The sequence below is a fragment of the Parasteatoda tepidariorum genome, chromosome X1 (genome assembly GCF_043381705.1).
Source record: "Parasteatoda tepidariorum isolate YZ-2023 chromosome X1, CAS_Ptep_4.0, whole genome shotgun sequence".
Lineage (NCBI taxonomy): Eukaryota > Metazoa > Arthropoda > Arachnida > Araneae > Theridiidae > Parasteatoda > Parasteatoda tepidariorum.
Window position 1 is genome coordinate 37,401,775 of NC_092214.1, and position 12,052 is coordinate 37,413,826.

At 23.8% G+C, this 12,052-nt stretch overlaps 1 protein-coding gene across 7 annotated transcripts in view; it reads left to right on the forward strand.

The window, feature by feature from the left end:
• LOC107455088 (CUGBP Elav-like family member 2) overlaps nt 1–12,052 on the forward strand; it is a 751,728-nt gene that overhangs the window by 494,551 nt on the left and 245,125 nt on the right. For 3 of the 7 annotated variants that reach the window (XM_016072524.4, XM_043046907.2, XM_043046906.2), the window contains exon 2: nt 10,757–11,019. The exons of the other annotated variants lie outside the window; for them this stretch is intronic. In XM_016072524.4, coding sequence (XP_015928010.1) covers nt 10,819–11,019 — 201 coding nt within the window. In that variant the 5' untranslated portion in view covers nt 10,757–10,818. The remainder of the gene's footprint in view (nt 1–10,756; nt 11,020–12,052) is intronic. 7 annotated transcript variants of the gene reach the window in all.

A 12,052-nucleotide genomic window follows, 5' to 3' on the forward strand; every position in this document is an offset into this window, starting at 1 on the left:
AATTCCGAGGCAACTCATATCCTCGAAAAACCTTTTTGAATATAGATAACCTGTATATGCATTTTATTGAGAGAAAAACCACGAATACATTAACTCGACACTAATAGGACATTTGGGCGTGATCCCATAATAAGCGCTCAAACCAAATTCTTCTCATTATTTGTCATAAAAAAAGTACGAAATACTAGCTAATAAAAGTAATAACGAAGTAATGCTTACGCTGGTTCATATTGCGTACCGAACACTTTTACTTCTCATAGTACACACTGGTCTGAAGCTCGCCGCATCAATCTGTAGCTGGTCGCAGATCGATTAGTTACTACCTGCCATTAATAATCTTCAGCAATGAATCTACACACATGGCAAAAATCAGGCTTTGCATCTGGGATAGTACTTCATATGGGATACTGGGATAGTAGTAAAATATCTTCAGTGGGTATAGGGAACTAAGATCAAGTTCCCCTTGCAAACAGGCTAACCGTGGAAGGTATTCGTGATTTTTCCTTTACATGTAACGCAAATGCGAGTCAGTTCCATCAAAAAAGGCTTCCTACGGAAGAAATTTTGCCCCAATGCTTGATCTAGGAGTCCCCTTGTCTTCTAGGTTGGGTTCAAATTGCAAAAAATACGGGGTTGAACAATAGTCGTAAACTCAGAGTCAGGACCCATTGTTGTAGTAAAAACTCTTCATATGAAATTTCACTGTCATAACTATGTTACTGCAGTTCTTAGCATATGATTCATTTTCAAAATAAGTTACTATTAAAAGAGCCTTTCAAAAGCTTATTTTATGAGCTATACAAAGCCTACTTAATTTATGTGTAGATAAATATTTAACATACCATGTATAATATTCAGTCCTATATGGTGTTTAATTGAATAATAGATAGATACTATTCATAGTTTAATACATTACAGCAAACTATATAAGTACTAAATTATCTAACTATATCAAACTAAATCATCTTTACTATAGTCCTTAATGAAACAAAAAAGTAAAATTAAATATTTGTGTGCGTTTAAAATAGCAAATACAGTTAAACATTCTAAATAAATGAATAAGTAAAAGAAAATTCAGTTAACAACCACAGCGTAGCGTAACTAGTAAACTTATATTTGGAAAAAAATGCATTCTTCCAAGTTTCTTAAGTTTAAAACTTCTGATTTTTAACTCTTTCAAACAAAATAATCGTCAAAATACCCAGATGTTGGGGGATATTTCAAATTAAAGTCCAAGGATATTTGTTCGCTATTTTATTTGTTGCACACAGAGGTACAAACTGGAAAGCAAAATATTCTGTCCATGCAGAAACAATGCTGACGAAATCACCGGGGCAAAGAAATACATGTCAGTATGCTGAAATACTAAAATATAAGAGACAAAAATGGAGGAGCTACAGCCATTGCAGAAGCTGTCAGAAGATTTTCCTTTAGTTTTTTCATTGTAAAATTCTGTGGTTGTCATTCTCGTTGGCCTGACATGTTTTGTTTTCCTCGGCTTTTTTTTCGACGAAAAGGAGGGGAAAATGTCGAAATCTTTTCTACATGTTCACAGAAAAATAGAAGGTATAAATGTTTCAACCAGCCTCTAAAGCTGCCGGAAGAAAAATATTGTTTCCGTTTTTGATTTTGAACTCGTTCCTACTTGAAATGCTCTCGGCTTAGTTTTGACGTTCGATGATATCGTAAACGTTTACCAACCAATTTTATTTTAAAGTAAATCTATACAGTTATTTTTAAAAGTTTTGATGGCCTTTTTTTCAGTAGCAGTTTCGCTGATATTTAATAATACCCAATGAGAACAAAAATCGATTTTCATATATTTGAAAACTACACGAAAACAAGAGAAAGGAGAGAAATAATGACTATGCGTATATATATATATATATATATATACATATATATATATACATATATATACANATATATATATATATATATATATATATATATATATATATATATATATATATATATATATATATATATATATATATATATATATATATATATATATATATATATATATATATATATATATATATATATATATATATATATATATATATATATATATATATATATATATATATATATATATATATATATATATATATATATATATATATATATATATATATATATATATATATATATATATATATATATATATATATATATATATATATATATATATATATATATATATATATATATATATATATATATATATATATATATATATATATATATATATATATATATATATATATATATATATATATATATATATATATATATATATATATATATATATATATATATATATATATATATATATATATATATATATATATATATATATATATATATATATATATATATATATATATATATATATATATATATATATATATATATATATATATATATATATATATATATATATATATATATATATATATATATATATATATATATATATATATATATATATATATATATATATATATATATATATATATATATATATATATATATATATATATATATATATATATATATATATATATATATATATATATATATATATATATATATATATATATATATATATATATATATATATATATATATATATATATATATATATATATATATATATATATATATATATATATATATATATATATATATATATATATATATATATATATATATATATATATATATATATATATATATATATATATATATATATATATATATATATATATATATATATATATATATATATATATATATATATATATATATATATATATATATATATATATATATATATATATATATATATATATATATATATATATATATATATATATATATATATATATATATATATATATATATATATATATATATATATATATATATATATATATATATATATATATATATATATATATATATATATATATATATATATATATATATATATATATATATATATATATATATATATATATATATATATATATATATATATATATATATATATATATATATATATATATATATATATATATATATATATATATATATATATATATATATATATATATATATATATATATATATATATATATATATATATATATATATATATATATATATATATATATATATATATATATATATATATATATATATATATATATATATATATATATATATATATATATATATATATATATATATATATATATATATATATATATATATATATATATATATATATATATATATATATATATATATATATATATATATATATATATATATATATATATATATATATATATATATATATATATATATATATATATATATATATATATATATATATATATATATATATATATATATATATATATATATATATATATATATATATATATATATATATATATATATATATATATATACTTTTTATAATTTTTCCTCGCTTTAACAGCGTGAACATCTTTGTCGGCGATTGTATTGTCACTGACAATCTTAAAATAAGATAGCAGTGTTTAAATTGTATATGACACACAATTTCAAAAAATGTTGTAAGAGCTAATCATTAAAGTATATTATGCAATTAATAAACAAATTAACAAAGGATAACTAAAGAAAAAAATATATAAAAAACAAATTAACAAAGGATAAATAACAAAAATTAAGCTAACAATAATTAACAAAAAAACTAGTTAACAAGAAATCACAAAAAATAACAGTTAATGCAAAAAAACCAACAGTTAATAACTATAGAAAACAAGTTAACAATTAATAACTAGCAAACAAATAAACTGTTACTAACTCATAAAAAATTGATCGAAAGAAATAATTAATCCCTCAATAAATGTGCTTTTGTAGTACATATTAATTTTATTTCACATTCAAAATTATTATCACAAACTATTTAACACAGTGTAAAATAGGTAATTAAACAACTTTTAATCAAATTTTTTTCATTGTGTGCCGTCAAATTTCGAAATCGTTAAAAGTGTGCCGCAACAAAAAAAGGTTGAGAATCACTGCCTTAGAACAATTACCATATGAAAGAAAACATCACCAAATGAATGGTATAAATACCATATTTACCGTATAATTATGTATTTTTTTACCAGAAATACAGAAATATTTTTGCATACATTTTCCGTGTTAAAATGATGAATTTTTCACGTTAGAGAAAAATATCTAAACATAATTGCATGACTTATATCATAAAAAATTCAATTATGCTTACTTTTATTTCATATAATTCTTTAAAATTTTAACAGTGAGAATTGCTTTCAAACTAAATCATGAATTAATGCACTATTTTTCAAATCATTCATAGAACGTTAGAAGTAATTAATCATACACGAAAAAAGTGTTTTTATTCTTGTTTAGAAAGAAGAAATATTTTAAATGTCTAATTGACGTTTAATATAAATACGTGTCTGACATATTTTTCAAAATTTAATTGAACACAAATATTTTTCATTATATTTGTCATTAATTTAAGTTAATTTAAACAAAATCAAACATATCTAGTTCGGAAAGCAATTCTTTGTGACGAAAATTTCAAATTCAAAATCTTAATTGACTTTTAATTGAAACAAAAATTAAAAAGAATCACGTTCCATTAATTATTATTCTTTTACAATTTAAATGCAGATTTTTAAATTCTTGCTACTTCATTACTAAATATATATATTTATATACATATATATTACACCGTATAATTAATGCTTAATTCTCACGCTTTGATAAATTAAGTGAAAAAGAATTCCCTTCGAAAATGTTTCATGTTTGAATTCCTGACTTCATTCTAAAAGACTAAAATTGTCAAAAATTTTCGTCAAGTGTAAAAGAACCGACACGCACCTTTTGAAAAGATGGAAACTTGCGAAAAGGCTGTCGTAATTTACCTTGATTTTTCTTCTACTGCTTTCCAGATAGAATTCTTTTGTCGCTAAGAGCAAATTTTCGCACTCTACTTTTCATTCCAACGCTCCCTGCTTCATTCCAACTGAAAATTATTTCCTTTTAGGAAAACTTCCCGTTCCGTCGAAATTGTAAACACTAGGAAAAGATCGAAGAAAAGATTAATTTTAAAAGTCACGCCGTGAAAATAATTTTATGCTTAAAACGCTGCTGCAGTTGATGAATCACACAACTAAGAATCGCTTCGGCGTTCACCTCTTCAAAAATAATAATTTTTCACTATCTTGTCTTTTCAACTTTTGTGAGTTCTTGTCAACCCTTTACCCATTCACATTTTAAGGTGTCATCGTCTTGAAACAAGAAATCTACTTTCTTAAATGACTTAAATTTCTACGCAGCAAATAAGCGCGGAAGAAACACATAACCAAATAACTTTGACGTCAAAACAGGGGTGTGAGCTCCTCTGCACGAATTTGCAATAAGGTAAAATAGGAACTTGGTGGTAGGTTGATAATGAATGTTTGTAATTAACGCGTAGAGGGTTGTACCTTACTGTTTCTTGCGTGCGTTTTGTGGGGAACACGCCAGAGGAAATCATGTTGGAATAGCAGTAAAGTGCATTAAAGAAGATTAAAAGAATTATTCAAAGATGTGTAAAATTCTGGGAGAAAATTTGAAATAAAAGTTATTTCTGATTAAGTTTTGAGGTAATTATGCTACCTCATGTTTTAAATTTATTTATATATTGTTACCGTTTTTAGGACAATCTCGTTAAAATGACCTAGAAATGTTAAGTTTAAATGTCTTTTATTTTTTTGCACATACGAAAAATTTATTTAAAATCTAAGCTTTTGGATTTTATAAAAAAAAACATTTTTTTAGTAGTTTTTAGCAGTTTAGGAAAAATTGATATCGAATGTCTAATCACTGTAACTAAACTATGACAGAGAAAAAAACAAATGATAATAGTTTTAAAATAATATGCGAGAATTGGAAAAATATTTTACCTATTACAATTAATATTTAAAGAGATTATAAGAAAGCTAGTAAAGTCTAATATTTAATCTAAAAATGACAAATACTTTCAATACTGAACAAAAATTAAAATATTTTTTTTAATTTTTACTTTTAATGTTAATATTTAACAAAATACCAAAATAAGCTGTGAAATTTATCTAAAATAAACTATAAATTATTTGATACACTGTAATAAAAAACTCGCACCCTGGGTGCATCATTCGTATTAATTAATTTTACCGTAAAGTTACTTTTACCGTTAAATGGTATGAAAATCTTAGTAAAATAATAAATTTACCAGTTATTACGTTGATTATGATAACAATTTAGATTCATTTTACACCTGTCTGAAGTAATGGTTTTCTACTATAAAATAACTTTAAAATATTATTTATATGCACCAAACTATAAAATAATATTTATATGTATCAAAATATTAAATAATATTTATATGCACCTAACTATACAATAATATTTATACTTCATTAAGACGAAAAGTATGGTTAAAACTAACAGGATAGGGTAAAATTTACTGTGTTTCTGTCTCTTTGAGGGCACCGAAAAATTCGGTAATGCGGAAGCTCTTTGGTAATTATTTTAATAAAATTAATAAAAAAATATCATTTTATAACCTATGCTAAGATTTGATAAATGCGATTAAATTTGATAATTTTATCATGATACCTTAGATCATGGAATGAAAATAATTTATTAAATTAAATTTACTTTTCAGTTTTGTTCTCTTTACTAAAGGTTAAATATGTTACGTTTTGTATTCCTTACTAAACGTGTATTTTTAAGAACTATAATTTCTAAAACCAAAATATCCGGGAACCGTTACCATGTTAGCAAAAACAAATTACGAAATGAAATAGGAAATATAACAAATAAATACATTATATTTTGGTCTACACTGGCGCTTAAAAAAACAGTATATTTTGGTTTATTTGGTTTATAAAAAATAAATATATCTTGGTTTTATAAACCAGAATTATGTCTTTTTTACCAGTTTTTTTTATCATTACTATACAGTACGGTAAATTTAAGAAAATTGTTTTCTCTTTGTATAAAGATTTTTAAAATAATATTTAAATGTACTAAAAAATAGGTAATAATGTTAATGTATTTAGTTAAATATGTTATGCAAATAATGTTTTTACTATTTCAACCAAACAGTGATATTTCTGATACAGCTGTTAGCTTATTATAATCTTTTTTCGTATTTCTTTTCCGAATCATGAAAATCATTTTCTCGTTATTATTGCTTGGGAATCAGGATAAACTGTAACACAATTAATGGAAAACACTGAGACTGATAATGAGTGCTTCATTTGTTGATGTTAAGAGGAAAATATTGATTAAATTATCTTATTTGCTTAGCGAAACGTGTCGTTCAAAATAAACCGAACAACAATTTGTCACACCAGCACGTGCATTAATAATTTTTTTCTTCCAGAACTGAATGCTTAGATTAGTTTTTATACTCAATATTTTGTTAAATAATTGCTTTCTTACGAATGTATTATTTTTTTGCATTGTTGATTGCTATGAACTAAACTGTATATAACTGTATCAAATTATAAAAATAAAATGTCAGTAAATTGTGCAAAAGATAAATTTAGTTTTATGGTTTTTAGTTTAATATTTTCAAATGTTAGATTTATGTTTTGAATCAAATTGGTTTCAATAAAAATTAGAGCATTTTGCTGTATCTGATTAAAAAAGGAAAAAAAATTGGTAAAATGGTTCGACTAAACCCAGTAGTTTCTTAAAAATGAGAAAATTTTCAAGAAAAAACTCTTTTTTAAATGAGTTGCTTATAACAAGTAGTTATATATATTTTTATGAGAGTGCGATTTTGTAAATATTTGTAACAAAAAAATATGGCACTTTAATTTAGATTTCACTTTAGCAATATTGTTTCAAAAAGTACCAATAGAAGGAAAAAATAAAAAAAAAGAAGCATGATTCTAACTTTTTTTTTCAAAAGTCTAGAAGTTATAATAGTTCTCTTCAAAAAATATTATTAAACTTTCAAAAGAATGCAAAAGACAAGGATTAGTTTTAATTTGTATCAGTCTACTTTCATAAAACTTAATTTGAAGCTTTTAAAAAAATAGTTCGAGCTCATTTTTGATATTCATATCAACCATTTAAGCGGCACCATGGATCAATTTGATTTCCACTTCTGAATAGAAAAATAGTTAGTTCTGAGAAAAAAATGTGCTAATAAGTGGCTTATTATTTATAAAAATGAATACTAACCATTTTTTATATTTTTAAATGAAGAAATAATTAACCAAACATTAAAAAAATATTTATGGAAATTATTATTTTTAATATTAGTAATAATACATAAAAATATTTTTTCAATATCAATTTTCTACAATATTTTTTTTTTTAATATGAAAGTCAAATAAAGCCGAAACTTGCATAAAATAAGTTCGTATGATAATTATTTTTTGAAAATTAAATAATTTTTTATAAGTTAAATTCTACTTTTAATATAATAGACTAACCATTAAAATAAAAGTTTATAAATATTCATACAAAAGAAGCGTTATGTTTCGTAAATGTCGAGAAAGTTTTAAATATCCATTAAATATAATCTGAATGTTCATAAAATGCATTTAAAGAATAAAATGATTCGCCAACAGACTTATTTTGGCAATGATTTTTAAATATTTTTATGAGAAAATATAGTAAAATTAATTTAATTCTTTAAGTTTTAATTTTATTTAGCTAAATGGACTTTCCAAATGATACATGAAACATTTTGTCAGATTTAAAGATATTAAAATATTTTATTTCTTTAAATGATTTTTAGCATTTAATTAACTAATCATCTTTTTTAGTATCTAACTGGTTTTAATTAAAAAAATTTAATCATGATGAAGCTGGCAAAGTGTGGCATTCAAGTAATATAGAATAGCTATATCTATATATATTTTTTTTACTTGAAATTACGAAAATATTAATTTTAACCATACGTGACTATTTTTTATTAAATAAATTGAATTTGAAGCAATAATGTTTCATTTTAAAAATGTCTTAGTGAAATGATAATTTTAACTATAACTAGATAAATCGTTAATATTTTAACTACTAAAACTATTCTCCATACAAATTAGTTTGTTTCCTTAAAACCGCATATTTTATCATATCAACTTTAATTAAAATCTCAAGAAATGAATAAATTAATGAATCAATTTTTATACAGTCTTTCATTTTTATTGACTTATTAAATTATTGAAATATTTTACTAAAATTCTGATTATAAGTTATTTTTATTAACTTAATACAATCCACAATAAAATAAATAATAAAGAGATATAAAGATATCCAGATAAACATTTCGGATTTAGTTAGAAATAAATTAATAAAATATTTTATAATTAATATCGTAAGATTTTATCTCACATTTAATTTTAGTTATGTTAATTGAAATGGATGAGTTTATCCATATTTATTTAGCTTTATGATAGATAGATAAGCACATTAAAATCTTTATATTTTAAGTTAGTAAAAAATATAATATATTCTCCGTATTCTATAATAACTGTCATGTATGCCAAACTGTAACTAAGGTGAATTCAGGTGAATTGGAATAAACATTATGTATTGATAAGAAGAAACATAGGCTAAATCGATTGTATGACATATTTTCCACTAACAATAAATACTGTTTTAAAATAATTAAAATTGAAAAATGTGCAATAATATATGTCATGTATATTTATAAATATCGGCTTTCTGAAAATCATGTAAGTAATTAACTGTTCAAATTGTTAAATAAAGTAAAGGTGAATAGTAAAAAAATACCTGAACACACAGGTATGCTAGAAAATCTTTCCAACCATGAATACTTGGCAGTACTGATGGCCTTTTTTGCAAAGTGATTTAAATGGTGTAGATGTAAGAAAGATGTAAACGAGGAAATAGACTTCAACAAAGCTTTATTATGTTCATAATATTGGCAAACTTTGCATGGAAGCCTTATTTCCCTAACAGGCCGACTCCATGATTTTACATTCTGAAATACAATGCCTTAAAGTCTAATAAGTGTATTGATTTTCCTACATTTGATTTGTGGTGCCCGGTATTTAGCAGCTGTTAAGTTGTTTATAAGTTAAAAAGGAGATAAAAATTGCTTCTATGATAGTAATTGCGAGATTGACTTAGCTTTTTTATAAGTAGTTATAAGGTTTTTAATGAACTTTTTAAGAAGAAGAATTGCTAAAAATTTTTATATATGGCCAACTATCCAAATAAAGCCTTCATTTAATTACAGTTTCTTGAAAACAGGCATGATTAGCAATTTAATTTTAATAATTAATACAGAAACAAAAATGAGATTTCCCTACTGCATAATTTAGTTTGCGATTTATATTTAGCATTTATATTTAATACAAATTACCGGTCACTTTAAAATAATACTTTATAATAAAGTGAATTTGTTTTACTTAATCTATTCATGCATAAATAATTACCGCTACTATGCTCACAATAGCTATAGCAGAGCAAAAAGAAAATAGGACAATTACTATAGTGCAAAAGGTGCACAGTACAGTTTTGTATGTAAATTAGTTGTAAAAAATGCGAATATTTGTTATTTTTATTTAAATATTTGTAGATTGTGTGAAGAATTTTATGATTTCATTTTCTTGCATTCAGTTTTGGAAAAAAAAAGAGTTCGGATTCCTTTTATTTCTATATCTGGTGTGCACTAATGATGCTTAGGATATCTACTCAATCATTTCAGCCCAAGGAGCCAAGCCTGAGCAGAAGCTAGGGCGGCCCTAGGCCCCAGGCTCAGAGGCCCCAATGACTCGTTCATCGATGGATGTGCGGCACCTGAACAAACGGCTGAGCAAGAGACTGAAAGCAAAAGCTGCTGTGAATAGGGCTGCACTCAGCAAACAACTTTTCCAGAGCATTTTGGCCAAATCTTTGCTCAAAGGCAGAGGCTTGGCCATTCGAACTTCAAATCATCTACCATTGCCACTTCCTTGGCTTGCATTACTGGTACAAATTATTATTTTTTTATATTACGATACATTTTTACAACACTTTTTAACAGACGTTATATAAAAACAGACGTGTTATAAAAAACGTTTATTATTCCTTAACAGACATTTTCAGCAAGACATTATAAAGACAAAGTTTCTGAATCTTAATTTAAACTAGTGTTAATCAATTACTGCTACAAAAAGTGCATCTTCTCTTATTGATTTTTTCTCACATAATGAACAATTTGATATATTTCCCAAATTGGAACGAAATTAACAAAATATTTTTAATGAACATGTACAGTGTGTCTTTAAAGTCCTTGAGCACTTTTGATCGTTGATTGGCAAAAATTGCACCATAACCTTACAAACCCAATGTTCGTAAACACCCGATGCTGGAGGGTATTTATATACTAAGATTCCTCGTAAAATTACTCGATTTCTTATGAACTGTATTTTTTGGACTGTAAAATTCATATGTGGTGATCAACTCAGATGTTTAATTTCAGACCGTATATTGCTGCAAAAATCGTCTGTTCTAGATTCTTTAATAACAAAAGTACTGAGAAAACATTTTAAGCAAATAATTTACGTGGTTACTTAGTTGAGATAATAAATAAAACACACTAGCTCTTCTTGCAATTTGTTATATTTAGTTTCTTAGTCCGTGATTACCAATCGAAATGCCTGTATTGAGGAGATGTTGTAAGACAGAAACTCTAGATATCTAGCCCCATTTTTACGACAATATCTTTTAACGACCATTGTTGTAATACCGCATAACTTCGACCCTAGTCAGACGACATGGTAAACGTATGAGCTGGTGTCCTTCTCTCCAAACTTTCACACCATAACCAACGCGATGACTTAATGGTAGCTTTAACGTGCACCTTGCTGAGCTTATACACCGTTTTCAATAAAAGCATATTAAACATGACTATAATACAAATAACAAGAATTATGCAAAAATATAAACTGCTTTCTACACAATGTGAACAATTTTACTTGAAACAAGCATGGATCGTTATTTAAACTATTACTAACAGTAT